Below are 21,765 nucleotides of genomic sequence, written 5' to 3'. Positions count from 1 at the left end.
GCATACCAAGTTACCAACTACCTCAAAAAGTGAGCAAGGAGCGAGAATGATCTGGACTACTGGTACCACCCAGTTTCAAAACAAACATTTGAGTAAATTCTCCTACAGCTACAGCACTGTCTGGCACTGCCACCAAAGCATGGAATGCCCTGATCCCCTCCCTCGAAAAATGAATCACTTACATCTTTTAAAACAGGCCTGAAAATCCACCTTTCAGCAGGCCCAAGGAAGAGGGAAATGATCCCCCCCCACCAATCAAAGTAGACCTGGTTGCTTGTTGCTCTCGCAAACCTGGCAACACTGGACATGAATGAAGTGGGCGTGTTGAATCTTTATGGTTCCATCCTCCTCGTCGTCTCTCGTCATGAGACAACATCACACAACACTTCACCAGGAACAGAGAAAGAACGGGCAGGCCGCCGCAATAGGGGCTTGTTAGATAACGGTCTCCGGAGCGCATATTTTTCAGTTATTGACACTCGTCGATAAAATACAACAATACAAGCAATGGGAAACCGGGTCGCCCGAGAGGACTATGAGTGGGTCTACACCGAACAGCCTCACGCAGACAGAAGGAAAGAGATTTTGGGTGAGCTGACTGTTTTCTTTCCTTTTCTTTTTTTTACAAAACAACGAACGCCCCCCCCCCCCCCCCCCCCCCCCCAAAAAAAAAAGGCTAACGACGAGCAACACCACCGGGCCGGCTAACTTAGAGACAGCTTCGGCACAATGTGGTACAACGATTGATTTGGTGCTAGTATAATTGGTGGGGATCAAAGTAAGATAGCCGTTATAAGTGGATTTGTCCGTTTTCATGTTGTCATTACTTCCAGAGAGCTAAACGTTAGCTGCTGAAGCCTTCTTTCTCCTAAAAAAAAATGATCTACGAGCTAACAAGCTTGCCTTGTAGATCTGTTCTTTTGGAGCAAGCGACACACCTCGCGAGCTTAGTTTAACGGTACTAGTGTCAAATCAACAGACTTGAAGTCTTGGACACAAGTGCTAGCTAAATAAGTCCCATGTAACAGTTATTCGTCTGTGGTTATTTGGTGTGGCACAGTTTGAACACAACCACGTCCTTATTTCGTTTTAAACACAACCACGTCCTTATTTCGTTTTAAACACGTAGGCCTACCCGAGTAGTGTACTACGGACTACGGACATGAAAATCAGAACCAGAAAACGCGTTTACACACGATGTATAAATTGGTTTTTTTACTGACTACTTTTTTTTTTTTTTTTTTTTTTACTACTAATAGAGTTTGCAAATAGTAGCCTACAGTGGTACGGCCCTAAGGGCTTAATTGTTTCCATTGTGGTCCGGTCACGTCAGAACATTGTAAAGACAGCATACCGGTAATCAACACTAGTAGCATACTTTGATGTATTGTTGCATTTCGAGCTATGCTACTCTCGACTTCCGGGGCTCGCATGAATGCAGACTATCCTTCGGGACAATAAAGATTATTATTATTATTATCCTTAGTATCCTCTCGTCTTTAGCGTAAATAATAAGAACGTTTTTGCTACTCACCAAAACAAAGGCGGGTTGTGTCATTAGAAAGCCTAGTGGAAGCACTCTGAGCCCCCCACCACACGTATAAACGGTACTTTTTGGGCAAAAGGGGATTTTGTTTCCACCGGAGAAAAAAATACTTTGTTGCACTGCGCCTTCTACCGATATTGCCCAGATAATTGCCTCATAGAGAATATTTTTCTCCGGTGAAAAAAAATCCCTTTGTTTTGATGAGTGGCAAAAACGTTATTTTTATTTACGCTAATGACGAGAGGCTGGTCTGCATTCATGCGAGCCCCGGAAGTCGAGAGTAACATACTAAACATAGCTCTAAATGAAACGCATTAGAGCTATGGGCCATATGGGCCAGTGACTGATGACCATCACGTGGTCCACTGTATGCAGGGTCTTGTAATGTTGAGTAGGCTTTCTGTGAAGACCTTGTTTTGCTTCTTGTCTTTTTTTCACTGTTAACATAACAGACACTTAAGTTAATTGGTGAACAAAAGGTCCTCCCATTGTGCTGAGACCAGCTCTATGGAGACTCATAAAGAACTCATTGACAGAGGAGCCGTCTCCTGGGCTGAATTATTCATGTCAGAGTGCCCGACTCCCTACCAAGTAGAGGAGTATCACGAGCCACTGACTGCTGGTCTCCTTCTATTATGTTATTATTAATGTCTATATGGTTCCTAATCGTAGCTTACGCAGGTTTGTGCCGGAGTAGCCTATTTCTTAAAGTTTGAGATGGGGGCCCACAAATAAACATGGGCTTGTTTTGAGGGGACTGCTCTTTAGGCCGACATCCAGTTAGTCTGACTACGTGGCCGGTTAAGACTCACCCTGTGGCTTCCGTGTGCGGTTATGGTTAGTTAGTAATGGGTCGGACACGTTACTTTTTTCTATAGGTTAACAACATACAATGTTGACTGTAGTACTACTAGTAAAATGTTTAACATAGGCCTACTCACAAATCTAAACTTTGGCTTTCAGATTTAAACCTTTATGAATGCTTCATTTATTTTCATTTCAATCCATGTCGGAAATGTTATGCTAGAGAGGATGTTCCTTTTATGGCCTTTATTTAGGCTTGAATGCTGTTGTTCAGCAGCTTGCTACAAAGACTTGCGTCTTTGCTGCTGCCTTGCCTGATTGTTGAACTTGTTTGTGATCACATGCTTCAGGCCTCTCCCACTCTAAGCTAAGCAGTTCTCCCTTGTAACAATGTGGCCTACACACTCAGGATGTGTCAGGTCTTTGCTGGGACTTGCTCTAGTTTACCCACTGCAAGTGCTATTACAACTACTGTTTTTCTCTGTCTTTCACCAGGCCAGAGGACAGCATAGGCTTAAGACGTATTACTTTAAGACATCACTCCTCAACTTATACATTATAAAGTACAGTTAAATTAGATTTCTGAGGGGCACTAGCCCCTCCTATGCCCAGCTTTGAGGGTTTGTGTGAACACAAACATTGTCTGATGATTGGCTGATCACCCCATACATAGTGATAATTTGATTGGCTGAGCAAAGTACAATTATTGAGGCTAAAAGTGCTTGGCCGGAATGACATTTGTGACGATTTGATTGGCTGAGCATGGAATGTGATATGTATATATTTTTAATCCATCCTGTCTAATTAGGTATGGAGATACAGTAAATGCTACATCACTCATCAACAGCACTGACTAGAGCTGTTGGCAAATACTGGCACAAGTCTGTAAACCACAAAGTGTAGCAATCTGCTGCTATGTTACATCAGGTGCTTATCTAGCCCTGACTGCCATGATGATTATCATGACAGTCATGACGCAACTGCAGCCTGTTTTACGCGGTCGCTACATTTACAATCAAAACGTATATATAAAGTACTCACAATTTGTCCCACGGGTGTTAGTTGCTGCACCAGCGATTAGCACTGCTGCATTCCACGTTCTTTAATAAAAAGCATTTTTATCCGAGCGCCCCGGCTACTTTTCTCAAACGGGGTTCGTTTGGGGAAATCCACAGTTGCACACCAGGAGCGCACTCGCCTATTAGTCTGTATTGGCAGGGCGGTCAGCGTGCCTATATCGAACACAGAGTGCCACACTCCTCCCGACCGATAGGGGCGCGTAGTTGAAAGCCAATGGCAAAATAACAGCTCGGATAAAAATGCTTTTTATTAAAGAACGCGGAATGCAGCAGTGCTAATCGCTGGTGCAGCAACTAACTAACACCCGTGGGACAAATTGTGAGTACTTTATATTTGAAATCGGAATGTTTATATATACGTTAGAATTGTAAATGTAGCGATCTCGTAAAACAGGCTGCAGTTGCGCCATGACTCTCGTATGAAATACGAGTCATGAACCATGGCTAGTGCTTATCTTGCATTCATGCATCGGCACTTTTGCTTTTACCACTGTGTGATGTATATCCGTAAATTGCCATTTAGTGTCTTATCATTTGTTCATCTATACATATTCCTTAATCTAATCTAAAAGCTTCTGTGTGCTACAGAAGTGCTACTGGAAAAGGTCAATAATGAAGCAGTGTAGACTAGAATTGGTGTGTAAATACAGGTATTTATTAACACTGTGCCGCTGATTGCATACTACACAGTAAGCCAGATCAGCTCGATGTAGGCATGGCTTGCCTGAAAAAAAAAGGGCAATTTTAGTGTTTCTGAGACCACCTTATTGTCAAGTCCTGCCAGATATGTAAAATATACGTTAAGAAAATACAAGGAAATAGAGATATTTTAATTAATTTTTTACTCTAAAACCAATCTGCTTAATCTACTACGGTATCGGCCATATAGTGTAACCGATCCTTGTTTGGCTTTTCTTTTCCGTTAAAAGAATACAGTACATTTGTCAGTTAGAGGCTGGTACATTTCAAATGTATTCACTATTGTTGTTGGCAGGGTAGTACAGTTAGTTTCCTGACTCGTTTATATTAAAAATTCTAATTTCTAACTTCTGCTCTGATGCCATTATAACATTTAAGCATGTAATTCGCCCTATAAATAATCAAACTTCTGCTCTGTACAATAAGTTCCAGGGGCAACAACACCTTTACCTCATATACCCTTGCATATTATTTACACATCTTTCTCTTTCATATCAGTCATGAAGATAACGCAATAAAAAGCTATGTTGCATAATTGTAACACTGCTCAGCTCAGTCACCACGGCAAAACTCCAGTCGGATGTTTGAAAGATAATCAAAATGTTATGTTCAAATGTCATTCAGGAAGGCATGCTAAAAATGCCCATGAGTATGCCCAACTGATAAGGATAAGCCTCCACATGTTCTGAACTGAAATATTGGAAGAAATGTCAGCAATGCATTCTTTTGGATATCTTAGAAGAATTCATTTCATATTTGATACTGTTATTTAGAAAAGGTATATTATGTATAAGCTAAACCATGCAGGCATGCAGTGAGTCATTGTTGCAAAACAATACAATTCACTTTTCCATTTTAAAATGTTGGCATTTCTATCAGGCGAATGTTGTACACATCATGAGGTCTGCCAACTGGTCTTAAACTGGAGATAAAGATATTAAGAATTTCAACAGGAGAAAAGAATGAATGCTGCTTATGGTATTCATTCTTTTGTTCATTTTTTGAATAGCGCTGGAGGGCATTTATGGGATTTATGGGATTTAATTTAGTTATATCTGAGGTGGCATGAAACCATAAGCCGATTTTGTTTTCATGTAGCTGTATTAATTAAAAAGTGCAGACATAGAGCAAGCAGACCTATGTATGTGTGCATGTATAGTTGACTAATTTCACATTGGCACCTAAATTATAATTGTTATAATTGGCTGCAGCAGCTGAATTATATACAGGAAAACAAACTACAAAATGAGGGGTACATGACCCTTTATATTTTTAGGACGGTATTCTCGTGCATTAACCTGATGAAACCTCTGTTGGTTCCCTCTCCAATATACCCAATCTAACTGTACTTTCTGCTTTCAACTTTACAGCCAAATACCCAGAAATCAAGTCTCTGATGACACCAGACCCAAGACTGAAATGGATTGTTTGCATGATGGTGACTATCCAGTTCATAGCATTCTACCTGGTTAAAGACTTGGAATGGAAATGGGTCTTATTCTGGACGTACGCTTTTGGCAGCTGTATCAATCATTCAATGACCCTTGCCATTCATGAGATCTCCCACAACACTGCCTTTGGCAATAACAAGGCCATGTGGAACCGCTACTTTGCCATGTTTGCCAACCTCCCGATTGGGTTACCCTACTCTGCCTCCTTCAAGCGCTACCACCTAGACCATCACCGCTACCTAGGTGGTGATGGCGTGGATGTGGATATTCCCACAGAGTTTGAAGGGTGGTTCTTCTGTACACGCTTCCGGAAATTTGTCTGGATCATTCTCCAGCCATTGTTCTATGCCATTCGACCCCTCATCATCAACCCCAAGCCAATCACCCACCTGGAGCTGACCAACACTACCATCCAGATCTTGTTCAACGTGGCTCTGTACTCGCTGTGGGGGTTCAAGCCTGTGGTCTATATGTTAGCCGGCTCCCTGTTGGGGATGGGCTTGCACCCCATCTCTGGCCACTTCATTGCTGAGCACTACATGTTCCTCAAGGGCCATGAGACCTACTCCTACTACGGTTCTCTCAACCTGCTCACCTTCAATGTGGGATACCACAATGAGCACCATGACTTCCCCAGCATTCCAGGACGTAGACTGCCTATGGTAAATGCAGCCTGGTTGATATCCTTTTAGTGCTACGAAAGAATGTCAAATCACACAAACGTACATTATTATTATTACAAAGCTGATTCATCATAAAATATTCAGTACAAGATGAATAGTACACTGACCATGGTGCAGTTTAAAATGACCTGCAAGATAAGACAAAGCACTTTAATTACGAAGAGTAATAAAACAGACAGCAACTATAACAAGCACTTTTAGAAGAGTAATAAAACAGAGCAACTATAACAAGCTGTAACTGTTCATAAAGAGTAATAAAACAGATTGTAACATCGTGACTGCCCATGCCTTCAAATTAACAACCCTTGGACTGCCACCCCAATAGCAGCTTTTCAGTGCCTTCTGCCAGCTCTATTCAATTCATCATTTTAATGCACACTATATCTCATTTTGGCACGGCGATCCTATAATATTAGAGACCCAGTCCTGATGGTGGCGGTAACTTCACCATTATGCCGATTTTGCCCGAATAGAGCGAATCTGGCAATGTAATTTCCGGTTTAATGTATCACAACATCCGCTATCTTTCTGCACTGTTAGTCATCGGTCCGGGATGCTAAGCGATCAGCGTTTATTTTAATTACGTCAAATTAAGCTCTAATCAAGCCCTGAATATCGCATTTTACACAGCTATGCACATAAAGACAAGTCAAGGGTTAAGGACTTTCAACCTGAAATGGCATAAATAAAAAATAGCCAGTGTTACTGTACATTAAATTACTTTGTGGTTAAAGTTAAACCATTTTCCTACACTGTTAACTAGTTAATCCTTTTCTTTCCATTTGCTACATAGGTGAAGAAAATTGCAGCAGAATACTATGACGATCTGCCTCATTACACATCATGGGTGAAGGTCCTCTTTGACTTCATAATGGATGACGCACTGAGCCCATACTCCCGCGTAAAGAGGAGGCTAAAAGGAGATGTCAAACAAGAGTAAAATGTAAATTTGTATTTTTCACGAAGAGCCTTTCTCGGAAGAAACTGCATCACCAGCCCCAGCTCATTATACTATCACTTTAATAGCTGTTGCATATTAATATACACAACCCCTCTGAGATACAAGAGTTTGAAAATGTGCTTTCCCACCCTTGTTAAGAGCAAATTGTATCTCCCACCCCACCCCACCATTTTACACACTTTCATTTAGTTTCCAAACTGCAATCAATTATCAGCACAAATGTATTCCTCGCAAACAAGACTTGATGTTAGTTGCAAGAATCTCTGGGTTTAACATCACATTTTCTTCAGTTTATCAAGACAGTTTTGCCGAAGTTACTCAGTTGTGTAAACTGTAAGTCTAATCTTTCTAAAGGGTTGTCACCTTTTACAAAGGCTGAGAAGGTATAATTCAGGGGTTGACACGAATGGTTGCCCGACTGCTCGTGACAAGTAAATAAAACGTTCTGGCAAGTGGAGTTTGCTTTCAGGTTGCCCGACGGGCAAGTGCGTTTGAGAGGGGAAGAAACTGTCTATTGAAGCAAGTCATATTGTATACTTGAGATATTTGGCATAAATATTACATTGAAGTATGTCCATATCGCACAACGCAGAATTTGTGTTAAAATGAAGGTAATTCAAATGTTACCTATCACAATTTACTTTCTAGGCAAGTGGACATGACCTTTGGGCAAGTAGAACATGACCTGCATTTGCCTGGCAGGCAAGTGCCTCAGACCTTACAGTAGTGTCAACCCCTGTAGTATATAATGATGTATATTGTGCTGTAACTTAGGGTTGTTTGAAATTCTACCTACAGTAGGATTGAACCCAATTACATTTGAGATCCATGTTATGAATTACGTGTTCATATTTGATGTAAATGCTGTGATTTTCATTCTTAAAGCTCATTTAATCAGAACTTTTGTGCCATTTGCACTTTCAGCAAAAGTTCTATGTTCTGCTCTGATTAAGTTGCGTTCTTGCTCACCCAATGGGGAGGATTAGGGTTCATTTATATTATAAGATGAGATCAAACATTTATTTTGATGTATTTTGTCTTAGCATTCAATGTTGACCAAAATGAGGCCTTCAATGTGTAAAGCAAACAGTATCTTGTTAGTGCCTAGTGGTATACATTTAATGATCATTGCTACTTTTGAAGCTTTTTTAAAGGATCCCTGGCTAATAAGACTTGCAGACTATGTATTACACCAAACGCCTGTGGTGGTTATATTAAAAAAACAGAAAATGACCAATTTGTGAAGTATACTCTCCAGTAGCTTGTTCTAAGGAATTAACCAAATTAAATGCTATGAAGGTCCTTTGACCTTCACATGCTCCCACTGCAATCATTTCTCTCAGTTCTGCTATGTGCTATATGCAGTTGTATCCTTAACATTTTAAAACGCTCAGGCAATGTTGACATAGGTTCCACATTTCACTCATTGAGTGAACCTCACAAAATCTATTAGATTGTGAGGTTCACTTCAGTCCTAAAGTCCTCGTATTTGACAAAATACATTGTCTTTGTCTTTTTGTCTAAATGCCCATTTTAGTAATGACTTTAGTCACTTTAAAGTGCTACTACAAGGAAGGGAAACCCTCCAGATTGTCCATGCTAGTGCAATTAATTGTCTCCACCAGGCCGAAGGCATGGGGAGAGAGTATGTTTTGCACTCCGTCCGTGTGTCCGTCCTTCCGTTATCAGCTAATCTCCGGCACCGTTGGCCCGATCCATGCCAAACTGCACACACACTCCCTGGATGCCAACGACGAACCTCTGCCCCAAATATTCCTCAACGGCCTGTTATAGCACCACAATGAGGCCGATTTAGGCAAAACACATTTCTGCAGATTACTCTTACACATTTTATCCATACATCACACAATTCGGTATACACTATGTCCATAGTCATGTGATCAACACAATTTCCCATCTTCCATCCTTATTGGCTAAGATTGGCTTCCAAAGCTCACACGATTGGTCCGTTTCGAACAAAATGCCACAAATCACAAACGTGTCCAATTTCCATGAAATTATACACGCACATTTCAACTAGGCAGAGGACAACATGCCACTATTTCCCCCCAAATCAGCCTCACGGTGGCGCTATAACAGGCCAATTCCTGTTTTTACCTATAACTGCATGAACTGTATACAACTTATGTATGCGCACTCCCTAGAGGCCATGGAAAAACATTTTCCCTGCATCCCTATTCCCTCCACATCTGCCGGTTATAGCGCCACGATGAGGCCGATTTCTGCAAAACACATTGTTAGTCGCACAGATTTAATCTAAATCTCACGCAAATTGGTACACATGATCTCTGTAATCATGTGATCAAGACAAGCCTGTTGGATTCCTCAGATTCTACACTGATTAGCTAAGATTGCCTTTCAAAGTTTTCAGGAGTGGCCCGTTTCGTACAAAATGCTGCACATGTCCTGCTCATCCAGAATTCTATCCTCAGAGATGCTATGAGTGATCTGCAAGAAACAAACAAACAAAAAAACATGTTTATTACTCCTAAACATTTTGCCAAACATCACACACACACTCCTATCCTCCTGGTGGAGACCGGTGCCCAGAAGGGCACTTTTTCTAGTTTATTTTGTTGTAAATTGATTTGCGTTACACCTACATCAGTATTAAATTACTGCAGGACATATCTCTCATGGAGTTGAGCTGAAAATCTAAGGCTGTATTTACACTGCAGGACGAGTATTCAAATCTGTATGTTTGAAGTTTGACACTGTCTCACACCACTCAATATAAGATGTGTAATTTGTGTTCACAGACCGTGGCATATTGTAACTGTTTGAAGGTCCATTGAAACATTGGTAACTGTAGCTACAGAAAGTTAAAAGCTTTTGAATTTAGCACCTTATTCCTTTATTCAGTTGCAAGTTGATTTTTGAAAATTATTGCAGCACCACTATCATATCTAAATCATCCTTTAATCTATAATCCATTAATGGGGATGTTGCTTGCCAGAAAGAAGTTCTAGTATAGCAAAGATCCACTATATTAGCCTACTACAGGGTGTAAATTAAGCTTTATGGTCCGTACACACCAGGAGCGATTACTTTGATGTAATTATTGTTCTAAATCAGGTTGATTTTGAGGTGAATAAAATAATCAACCTGTATGACCAAAATAAGTTGTGTGAAATAATCACGTCGCCTTTCTGTACCTGTTCTTTGCTCCTGGTGTTTATACCTTATGAGCACAAATCTGCTATATAAGACGTCTCATTCCACAGTGTTGAGACAGTGTTAAGATGGGTATCACATTGGGCCAGATAATCAGAGGTTTCTGTGGGTATGTAAATCCAGCCATAAAATAGTCTGGTAAAACTGCAGCAATTGTCTTATCGACTTGTACAGCACTGAGAGTCAGTTCTATTCTCACTATGTTACATCTGCTTTATATTTTACTGCACCAAAAAGGTTGATTAAAAACTAATTGTCACTATGTTATTGTGGTCCATTTGTTTACTTTGCAGTTAAACCCATTAAGACAAAATAGCAGATCTCGAGGCCAACGCAAAAATCTAAAATGTTCAGATACTTTCCCGGTTTTAATGGGTTAATAATTTCTAGTGAACCACAAGGGGAAATGACTTGCACCTGACCCTGCAGTGTGCTAGGATGACATGATGCATTCAAGTGCACAAGGTCTGTTCAACCCTTGTTACAACATATTACAATACATTTATGGTTAATAATTAAGCCGATTAAAGCATTAATTAGCGTGTACGGTAGATCAAATTCTCAAAGCAAACAAATCATGGTTTTACTGCCATTTATTGGCCATCTAATTTGTGTACGTGTAAATGCAATGGTTAATTTGACCATACTGCCATCTTGAATTTTGTTAATAAAGGGCCATTCACACCAAGCATTATATAACTATATTTGTTAAATCATTCTAAGGCAAGTGAACGGTATAGTATAGTTGTTAGTTATAGTTCTCTGTGAACTTAAATGTTCCTTCTGTGTACAAAACTGAACAAATGTATTCATTACACAAATGTATACATACACAGTATCAGAATATTTGAACCCCCGGGCCCCAACACATACTTCCATTGGTTGTGCTGCTACTTTTCATACATTTAAAGCCTACTAGCACCCTAACCCTATCTCTAAGCCTTGAACTATACATTCATAATCCCATCCATGAACAGTGAACACAAACCTCATTTCAACTAAGATCCTGAAAGTGGGCATGCCCTGATGGTCAACTGTTGAGATTCCCACACATTGTAATCTGGAGTCTCAGGAGATAAACAAATTGAAATTCAAAATGGCAAGGTATTCTTCAGTGCAGTAGTTACATTTACCTAAAAACATGGGAACAAGTTCACTTTCACTGCACAAAAACGTAATGATATCAGGGTGTGGCGAACTTCTGCACTGCAACACAGCCTGGACTAATAATCTACAGTTATCAGTTTAATATGTAGTATACATAGATACCTTTGATATGTACTAAATGTCATGCGCACATTGTCAATATAAAACTAGAGAAAGACTTGATACTAACATTGTATTGTGTTGTATTAAAATTTATTTTTGAGTCGATCTAGATACACCTTAATTACAACTTTAAGATGTATTTCTCTCAGTATGAATTTGATTGTGAAAAACCTGAACCGGTATTTTAATAGAAAATGCCCAAATCTGCTGTACATGTATGACATGTAAATCATGTGTACACTGTTGAACTAGCCGTCTGCGGTCTGGTCTGCCCGATGAGCCCGTGTACACAGAACAACTTCATCTGGAAAGCGACTCCTTCAACTGCTCGTACATCCGTTGATCCTGCAGAATAGATGGCAATGTCAAAGCACACTGGTAGCCAAGGCTAGATTCAGTCATCATTTTGAACCCAACATGTTCTACAAAAGACAGTTGTCCAATGTTCAATCAGCCGTTTCAATAATTGAGTATGACATTAGGGAAAAGATATTCACTGTAAGACTAAGTCAACCGGGTGACACCACCATATATGGCCGTCAGTCCACGCCTCTTGACACTCCATATATGGCCGTCTCCATTATGAAGATCACGACACTGACGTCATCAAACCCTGGATCATCACCTATAACTGCATATATGGAGCCGGCCAGCAACATCCGGGCTCAAACCCTTAGATCTCCATATATGGAACTGATGACATTCCATGTCAGAACAGGATGTCTCCCTTTTGACTGACATTCAAACTCTAGATTCTTAGTGCGACCGGCAGCCGGCGAAAACTAGAGTTCTCAACAGGCCCGAAAATAAAGGCCCGGCCCTACCTAGGCCCTCATCAAACCCTGTACACTCAAAACATATATGGCCAGACCTCATCAAACTCTCCATATATAGAGCTGACCTGTTCTGACATTCCATATGTTGACCTCATCAAACCTTGTACACTCCCCATAGACACGCTCCATATATGGCATTACAGAATTCATTCCATAATTATGTTGATCTGACCCCCCATGCCAAAGTGCCAGCACTCGCCCAGCAGTCTGCCGCCACCCAGCAGTCTGCGTACACGCGACCTCAGGGCGTCTTACTGGTGTGTGCGTGTGTATATAATTATTTTTTTCACTATATCCAGAGGCTGCCTGGCTTATGTGTAAAAATTCCAAGGACACCAGTCTACACGCTTTCATGTTTGTTGATGTTTAGTAAAGGGGTCAGGAAAAACTGGTTTGCCTGGCAACATGATATATGGAAGGAGGTTACATACTCCTTAACAGTGTAGTTAAGTACAATAGCCTGTTTCCCAGAGATAACAAGCAATGTCCCCAGGCCCTATGAATCAGCTCACAAACAAACGAAAGCATTCCCCAGACGGAAGTGTCTGGGGAATGCATCTCCTGTGGGAACCTTACAGCCAAAACTAAAACGTAATTTCCTTCGCAATTATTTGAGATACTCGCAATTATTTTTGCATAATCGTCAATCATTTCCATGTTGAAAAATGTCCATACATTTTCAAACAGTTTTCAAAGATAGTGGAAATAGTTGATCTACAAAGCTTACAACACGTCACGTGTTGTAAGCTTGTAGATTTGTAAATGTTTTGGAAAGAAATAATTATAAATGTGTCCATTTCTTTGTATATTTAAGTTATTTGTCATATCGGATTATGAAGCCTAAAAGGCAAATAGAAATACAAATTGTAATGTTCAATGCAAAAAACACAAATAAATCGTTACCGTAATCGCAATTATTTGTGTGACAATTAATCGTCAACTTAAATTTGTAATCTGTACAGCCCTACGTTATGTTCGATACTTGGAATGGCCGTGAGGCACAATGAGCATCTTATCTACAGTAGTTGCAATATTTGTTAATGGGGTCTCTTGGTTAGACAGGATAGCACTGATATTCTTAATATGGCAGAAATGTGTTTGGGCGGGTTGCAGTGTGCAACTGTACTTTTTCAGCAGAGGAGCTACAGTAGCAAACATATTGATTCACTGATACATTTGCACAGAGGAATGTAACAAGGAACATTTTGACATAGATATTCCACAAATTCCATTTCCGATTTGCACTGGTGTGAAATTTTCCGTATTGCACTGGTGTGAAACTTTTCTTTTTTGCCACTCCTGTGGGACCTCTCCTCAGTCCTTGGTTTTCCTCAGGTCCCTGAATTCTTGGGTAATGCATGTCTTATCATTATTATTGTTGTTCCTAATGCTCACAGGAGGAGATAATGGAAGCGAACATTGCCTATATCAAAATGCCTGCGCACACGCCACGCACGCTTCCTTCCTGAGGCATTACCGAAGCAATGAACTGCAGTGCCCACAGAAATGCTCCCTTCCTTCCCGTTTTCCGTCCTAAGGCAGTTCCCAATTTGCATACTGGGGCCCATGTCCCAACACATTGATACAAACGTATCAACGACGAGTTATGATTATGCAAAAGTAGACTGGATGGAATGGCTAGTAGTTACTCCAATAGTTTTCAACTCCATAAAATGTGTTTATATAAGTCAGATTTACATTGGTAACAAAATGCCTTTGGCTCATTTATCTTACCTTTTTGGACACAGAGGGTCGTACTTTTGTAAAGGCATCATCAAAGTTTTGTTTGCTGACCCTGATGTCTGCTACTACACCATTGGTGAACACGTGACCTGTGTGGAATGACAAACCCATAGTGAATCCAATGAACAGAATAATGACCCCAGACCACAGCCAATGGCCGAATAATACACAGCTGTTGCGTTACCATTTCAGATAAAGTTATGCAAATATTAACAGTGAAATGAAAAGCATGTTACCAGAATGTAATGGAGTGCATTGTGACTTCATATGGACTCTCAGGGCATTGACAGATGCTTCCCTCACTAAAGCAGACAGGTCAGCTCCACTGTAACACAAGCAAGTTATTTTCAATTGACGAGGAATAAAGGTCCCTACACGACGGGTACGATTTCAGATTTTTTAGCAGGGTTTCTCCATCGGTTTTCCGAAAAAACTCGTCCAGTGTGCAACCACCTTAAGTGTGATAACAACAAAGAAAGGTGTTACAATACGTTTTAACAGCGGGCGACAGCCAGACGAATTTTCCGGAAGTGCATTATTTGTCTATGGGACCCGGCGAACGGGCGATGGTTGAAAAGTGGGCGGGGCAACGTCGCCTGAAAAGATAATAATTCATCTTTTTGGGCAATGACGAGCGATTGGGCGATGTTTCGGCCGATGCTCGCCCGCTGTTAAAACGTACTGTTAGGCCACAGCGAACTGCCAGAACAACTTCCTGGGCATAGACTGTACTTGTATCTAGAACACTATTCTAACCAAAGATATCCCCTCATTTGATGTTAACACAATCATTCCCGGGATTGCTTCAAAATAGGAGCTCTGGGGTGCCGGGGAAGACATGGCCGCTTTTACTCTGGCCTAGTGGTCCAGGCGCATGCCACATCTGACAGCGTGTCGCGTGTTCGAGTCCCTTTGCCTCTTTCCTGTCTAGCTTCACTTGTAATATCAATAAAAGACAGAAAAGCCTAAAAAAAAATCTTAAAAAATGAAAAATAAAGTGGGCCTGCTCAGCATTTCTATATACAATACATGCCACAGAGCTCGATAGGATGCTAATTGCTTAACTGTATTGTGTCGTACATCTCTCCACTAGTTTTTATTTTAATTTTAATTTGTCCCCGTCTGTATATATCTGTAATGCTTTTGTTCCCTCCAAGTCTAAATTATTCAGTAACCCATCCACCATCACAGGACCAGTGAAATCACTACTAGTAGAGAAAATTACATTTATTAAAAACCTGCCCAGCTTAGACTTACGTGAAGCAGTCACAGCGATCATCGAGGGCGATCTCTTCGAGGTCGACGTCCTGCTCAAGAGGAGGTTTGGTGCCACCCTACAACAAACAATAGAAATTCTATGACGGCTCACTTTGGACCTTAAGCCTTTAACCCATTCTGGGCGGGAACCCCTTTTGGTGTTAGCATTATGTTATACTTTAGCTATTGAAATATAGCAGATCTACAAGCTCATAGCGCGCCACCGAGTGGTGCGCTACGAGCTTGTAGGTCTGCTGTTCTTGAAAAATCGAAGAACAACTGACAGAGAAACATAGCTTTTTCAGAAAACTTTCAATCAATAGTGTTCCTTTTCAATTAGCACATAATCAATGGTTTGTAAACGGTTTCAGCTAAAGATCCAAACATATCTTTGTAGACTGGTTTGGGTGCATTGGTCAGCTACTACCTTAGTGAGTGTGAGCAGGATGGCGTGACGGTCTTGTGGAGGCGGCAGCCCCACATAGAGGGTCTTATCCAGACGGCCCGGTCTCAGTACTGCAGGGTCAATGATGTCTGGGAAGACATGTCAGTAGTTGACTACAAATCCTCATAAGACAAGCGTGGGTTAATTTGGGTACTCAGTCACTACTCATTTAATGTCTTTGGTTTGCGAGCATTTGAGTGGGTTTTATTTAAAAAGACGTAAAAGAAAAAAGAAACAGCATTAGAAATGACTTATTGTCTATCAATTACACACCCCATGAAGCCTTGAATTCATGGGGTCCGCAAGTATTCATCAAATAATAATTTGATCATCAATTTATTGGCTTCCGAAAGCGACAAATAAATGTCCATGCACTGATAGAAAATAAGTCAGGGTGAACTACTCCGTTAAGCCCTGTTTGGAGGTTGGATACACAGAAAAGCTTCAACGGTGCAGACATAATTGAGGTATAGAGAAGTGCTGTGGTTTTGGTAAGGCTCAATCTTTTAGTTTTAGGCCCATAAAAAGTTCTAGTTCTTCTTCCTACCTGGTCTGTTAGTGGCGGCCATGATGAAGACCTGCCGCCGAGACTCCAGGCCGTCCATCTCTGTGAGCAGCTGATTGACCACACGCACACCGGCACCTGACTGAACACATAGAACGCTGTCATTGGTACAGAGGTCACATAACATTCCATTTCACCACTTCAAAACCTAGCTAAAATATTAATATGTAGGATTACCATCTTAAATTCTTTTGAATTTGAATCCTGAAAAGTAATAGACAGACGGTATGCTATAAAGTAACATTAAAAAAGCTTTTCAGAAAACTTAAAGGAGCATTCAGTGATTTGGAAAACCCCCCGGTCCGCACCGGTAACAAGTAGGGGTGTCCAAGCGATAGCCGTTTATTAAAATGGTTACCGACAACACTAACGGCTAATGGTTTACCGATAAAAAAAAATATATTTTATTTTGAAGCGCCGAGAGCGGGCACCGCGGCCAAAGCACCAAGCCCCTCTTTCCACCTTTACTGTCAGTGCAACCACGCATGTGCCGTGACTTACTTCCCCCAAAACAAAAACACCAAAACAACTGCATGTAGTGGACTGTGGAAGCAGGAGGGAAAAAGAAAAAAAGACGAACACACACACAGCATTGCGCGCCCGCAGATCTGCCCTTCATGCAACGAACGTTGGTTCCTTAAACGGCAGATCGCGTTGTGGATCTGTCGTTTTATGGATCATAGAACGAACGTACCGGTATAGTGTTAGCTTGTTGCTAACGGGACGGGACCTCTCTCTCTCTCTCTCTCTCTCTCTCGCGTTAGAGAGACGCTCTCTCTAACACGTCTTTCTTTTTCTCTCTCTCTCTCTCTCTCTCTCTTCCTAATCCTTCCAGACCGGTCCGCGATACATGTGTGCGTATAGAAGACTGTAGCCTACGCACTAGTGCACTGATTGACAGCAGGCCGCGTGTAAACGGTGTATTTGTCTATTTATAATGCGCAAAATAGCGCTTTTTTCTTCTTAATGGATAACGGTTAATTAGCCGGCAAGTCCTGGCGGTAACCGGTTAATACAATCTTTCCTTTTGGTCATCCCTAGTAACAAGATGTGCACATGCATGCACTACAGTGGGGGGACACGCGACAGGCCAACAGCACGCACACCAAGGCCCACCCCCGCTCGATTGTGATTGGCGGAAGGCCCCTCTCTAACCTGATTGGATGAAGGCTGGGCCACCTAGCCAAAAAGGAAACCTACGTTTTTTTTACCCCAGGAGTTAACTGGGGACAGGGAGGAACTATATGGTCAGCAGAGTGAGCACACTCTACAGTAGGGAGGATTATCAACACAAAAAAAAGTTAAATCACTGAATATACCTTTACGATTTAGATGTTTTATTAAATAGGCCTCAGGTCTAAAATGAGTAAAGGTATAAAAATAAAAAAAAGTATTGCCAACATGAATAATCTGAATTTGACATTGTAAGGAATAACCCTTCTTACCTCGTGGCCCGAACGACGAGGACAAAGCGCGTCGATCTCATCAAAGAAGATGACACATGGAGCAGAGTTGCGTCCTCTCTGGAACACCTGCCTCACAGCCCGTTCACTCTCTCCCACGTACTGGTGAGGGGTAGAGGGTGGATAATACAGTACATATGTCACAACCAGTCTAACTGACAACCACATGGAATGTAGGAGTTGAGGCATTCACAGATGAATATTGTTAAAATGGCAGATCTACAAGCTCACACTGCCTCACGTTGTGACTTGTGAGCTTGTAGATAGTCTATTTTTCTAAAATTTGACAATTTGGCCAATGTTTTACCAGTTTTTAATTTATAGTATAGTTTGTTTACTACTTTTGATGCAGTACAATGAAACATTTAACTTTCTTTTTTTAATCATGGGTTGAGATGTGTCATTCAAAAGCCTATACTTGTGCAAGGACACTCTGTGATTGGCCAGTAGCCACTTTGAGTGGCAGTCTGTGAAAACGCTCTCAACAGAACATAATTTACTGTTCTCCGACTATCGCAACTCGAACAGCCCTGAGCCGGCTCAATCGAACTTCGCAACGTTCGACACGGCAACTCGCTCGCTTTATCTCACTCTGTGGTGTCTTACGTGGCTTAACGAGTTCAGTTGAGACGGCAGGCCTCCGTCGCAGTCAGAATCTATACTTTAGGCGAGAGGCACTTCCATGTTGGCCACAGAAGCGGGGCATGGTTATATGCACAACTCGTATAGGCACTAGGGTGTTTCTTAAAACGCAAAGTTTTGAAAGTCTAAGCTCCAACCCCCTGAATTGGTTACACTAGTTGAGAAAACCCTCCTGGTGAATTTTTTCCTCAATCGGACAACATTTACCCCTTCCTCATGGACCCTGAAGTTTCACCCCGAGGATCCCAGACTAGGGCAGGGCATAAACGGTGCTAAAATTAATTTTAAGGATATCTTAACAAGGGGGGTGTCTATTTTATGTGTTTTTCTACCAGGAGTTCAAATCTGTGCTTATTTTTTGGATAGGACCATTCTTACCTACATCATTTTGCATTTAAAAATGCCAATTTTAACCTTTCAAACCTCTTTCAATGGAAAAGTAGCCTATATGTGAAATCATTTTGCCAAAGCCTTTATATAATTATTTTATTTTTAAAGTCGTAACATGAGAAGTGAGTAATGAATAACAACAACATAAGAAAAATCTGTGCAATAGAGTAAACAAATCAGTGCATTGGAGTAGACACATTAGTGCAATGGAGTAGACAATTCAGTGCAATGGATTTTTTTAAATGCTTACTTCTTTACACAGTTAAATATATCAAACTATAACAAAAAGCTTAAGGAGAATGTCATTCTACCTCAAATACATAGTTTTTAGTGGCTGTAGCCCAACGTAAATCAAGTGCAACTGCAGTTTATCCACAAGGCTCCCAGGCCCGTCCGACTCAGTGCTCCTGCTCCTCCTTCTGGGCTGCCATGCCAACAGCGATGGTTTTCTTTCTGGAGTCTGGGAACTCTGCACGATGACAAGAGACAACTTGGAGGAGAAATTGCAGTTGCTCCTCATCCTTGGTGAGCTTGCGGTTGTATTCCTGGATGAGGGCAACTCCTCGCTCCGCATGGTCGTTGATGACCGCTATACCCTGCACAAAAGCCGCTGCTGTACAGAAGTCTTCCCGCTCCAGCCAGGTCGTGGGATCGGCGTCAAGGAACCCGTCTTCCAGGCACAGCTTCTGGAAGAACTGTCGTGTGTTGGTTGATGCCATATCTTGCAGCTGGAGTCCAGAGACGGCTTGGCTGGGCAGTAGCTGTGGGCGCTTCGCTGGAGATTCATCTCCCTCTGTGGTGTGAAGTGAATTGAGGATTCCCCTCTTCTCCTCCATCGTGACCATGGGGTCGAAGACTGCCAGAGCGACAAGCTCCTCGGAGAGGTACCACAGGTGGCCTTGCAGCTTGGTCAGAGCTGCCTTGCCCACATCCCGGTTGACGTCGTCCATGTAGGTCGTCAGATCCTTCAGCAGTTGCAGGTCGTGTCGAGGGGCAGCTGCGGCCTCCGGAGCCAGTGTCCAGGCTTTTGCGTACAGGCGACTGACGAAGATGGCGATTTGCTGCAGGCCCTTCTCCTCCTTCGCTGTGAGCTTGAATTGGCTCCGGAACATCCACACCTTCAGTGCGTAGATGGCTTTGGACATCCACCTTGCGTGGTGCATGGGTCCGGGGGCGAGGAACCGTACTCCTCGTGGGGGGATCTGGCCGAGGAAGATCACAGTCAATTCTAGTAGCTCCCGGTAGTCGTCCCGAAGGCCCTTGTGGTTGGTGAGGGTGCTCTGGAACAATTCCTTTTCCATAGGGTCCAGCAGAGGACGCACATCGGGGTGGGAATCACCGGACTCAAACTGGCTCTGGTCGATGAACTGCCAGTACTCCTGGAAGCGCTTGAACATGGTCACATTTGGACCTGACGTGGGGCCCATGACCGTCTTGAAAGCCTCAGCGAGGAGCAGCTCAAGGACATGATGGCGGCACGCGAAGTACAGGAGATCTTTCTTGAGTTGCTGTTCAATCAGGACACAAGCTCCGTTGTTCCGACCAGTGTTTGAGGATGTTGTGTCAAACGACATTCCACCGATGCGCTCCGTGAGGTCCCAGTCTTCGAGTGCCCTGACAACTGCTTTGGCCATCTCGGAGCCTGTTCCGTTCGGCAGCTTGGGGACATTGAGGAGCTGCACCGTTCCATTGCCTGAGACCAGAATGGGAAGTCGTTCAACGCTCTCGTTTCGTGTAAGGCCTTGCATCAATTTCCCATCCCAATGAACAATGAGCATGCAGCCCCCCCGTAGCTCCTCCTTGAGTTCCACACGAGTATTCGTCTGGTGTTCCCGGCGATGCCGCCGAATTGAGCTGTAGTTGATGTTCAGCTCGGAGACGTCATGGCCGAGTGAGTGGGCTGCCGCAGACAGGACATAGAATGCTCCCCGGTCGGTAATCTTGGTCCTATCCAGAGCCGCCGCCACACTTGGCGTGATCACGTTTGTCACACCCCTTGTCTCTGTTGCAGCCCTCCTGGAGCGCTTTGGAGGTCTCGCTTCATCGTCTGCGCTCTCCTCCCCAGTGGTGTCATCTGCAGAGGTGGACGATGATTCCATTTCCACGGAGGTCATGGATGTGTTGGCTTCATCCTCCGCACGCTGCCTCCGTCCCTTCTGCTGCTCATGGCGTTGAGCGACGCGGGCCTCCACAGCAGCTAACTGTGTGTCGACACATCCCAGCTTTCCACGGCGACCAGGTTCGCGCTGAGCCAGCAGAAAGGCCTTATCTTCCTCAATCTTGAGGATGTCCAGGGCATTGCTGGCAGCGACATCGAAAAGATTCTTCGACCGCTTCTTGAAAGCGTCCTCACGCACCGCTTGAGATCCAGCTCGCCCCTTGTTCTGCTTGACTTTGTGAAACTCCTTATGGAGTTTAAGAATCTTTGTCAGGATGGTGTCTTTTCTCTGAGTTGGGATGCTGGCCTTTAACCAGACCTCAATGACAATTGCCATGACAGAGCTGGCCGCCTCCCGCGCAGATTTCTTCTCCGTCTTGATTCTGTAAATCAGTAGTCCCAGCACTTCTTCTATAGAGGGAAGTTGAGACCCAGCAATACTCTCCAATGGAGCAATCAAATACTGACTTTTTGCTGCTGCTGCCATGCTTCGACTTTTTGCTGCTGCTGCCATGCTTCATGGATTGATGACGACCTGAAAAGAAAATTGCAAACCGCGAGAGCTACTGCAACTCAGGC

The 21,765-nt window shown here is 42.6% G+C and overlaps 2 protein-coding genes across 5 annotated transcripts in view; one reads left to right on the top strand and one right to left on the bottom strand.

Annotated features, from left to right (window-relative positions):
• The first annotated feature begins 380 nt into the window (after positions 1 to 380).
• degs1 (delta(4)-desaturase, sphingolipid 1) lies at positions 381 to 10,680 on the top strand. Its single transcript, XM_083775180.1, has 3 exons — positions 381 to 589; positions 5,499 to 6,241; positions 7,056 to 10,680. Exons 1-3 carry the CDS (start codon positions 508 to 510, stop codon positions 7,200 to 7,202), a joined length of 972 nt encoding a protein of 323 aa, XP_083631306.1. The 5' UTR covers positions 381 to 507; the 3' UTR covers positions 7,203 to 10,680.
• A 560-nt stretch (positions 10,681 to 11,240) lies between these two features.
• nvl (nuclear VCP like) overlaps positions 11,241 to 21,765 on the bottom strand; it is a 31,487-nt gene continuing 20,962 nt past the window's right edge. For all 4 annotated transcript variants that reach the window (XM_083775179.1, XM_083775176.1, XM_083775178.1 and 1 more), the window contains 7 exons: positions 17,979 to 18,098; positions 16,516 to 16,615; positions 15,951 to 16,057; positions 15,524 to 15,600; positions 14,503 to 14,591; positions 14,258 to 14,355; positions 11,241 to 12,032 (listed from right to left, as the gene is read on the bottom strand). In XM_083775179.1, coding sequence (XP_083631305.1) covers positions 11,988 to 12,032; positions 14,258 to 14,355; positions 14,503 to 14,591; positions 15,524 to 15,600; positions 15,951 to 16,057; positions 16,516 to 16,615; positions 17,979 to 18,098 — 636 coding nt within the window. In that variant the 3' untranslated portion in view covers positions 11,241 to 11,987. The remainder of the gene's footprint in view (positions 12,033 to 14,257; positions 14,356 to 14,502; positions 14,592 to 15,523; positions 15,601 to 15,950; positions 16,058 to 16,515; positions 16,616 to 17,978; positions 18,099 to 21,765) is intronic.

This window comes from Protomyctophum parallelum (genome assembly GCF_964188405.1).
Source record: "Protomyctophum parallelum genome assembly, chromosome: 10".
Taxonomy (NCBI): domain Eukaryota; kingdom Metazoa; phylum Chordata; class Actinopteri; order Myctophiformes; family Myctophidae; genus Protomyctophum; species Protomyctophum parallelum.
The sequence above is the reverse complement of the archived record's forward strand: the minus strand, read 5'-3'. Positions and strand labels throughout refer to the sequence as shown.

Excerpts from the sequence above, each read along its gene's own strand:
- degs1 (XM_083775180.1), top strand. The coding sequence starts at position 508 with ATGGGAAACCGGGTCGCCCGAGAGGACTATGAGTGGGTCTACACCGAA. Across the intron at positions 590-5,498 it reads CAGAAGGAAAGAGATTTTGG|CCAAATACCCAGAAATCAAG; the intron begins GTGAGCTGACTG and ends TCAACTTTACAG. Across the intron at positions 6,242-7,055 it reads CAGGACGTAGACTGCCTATG|GTGAAGAAAATTGCAGCAGA; the intron begins GTAAATGCAGCC and ends TTTGCTACATAG.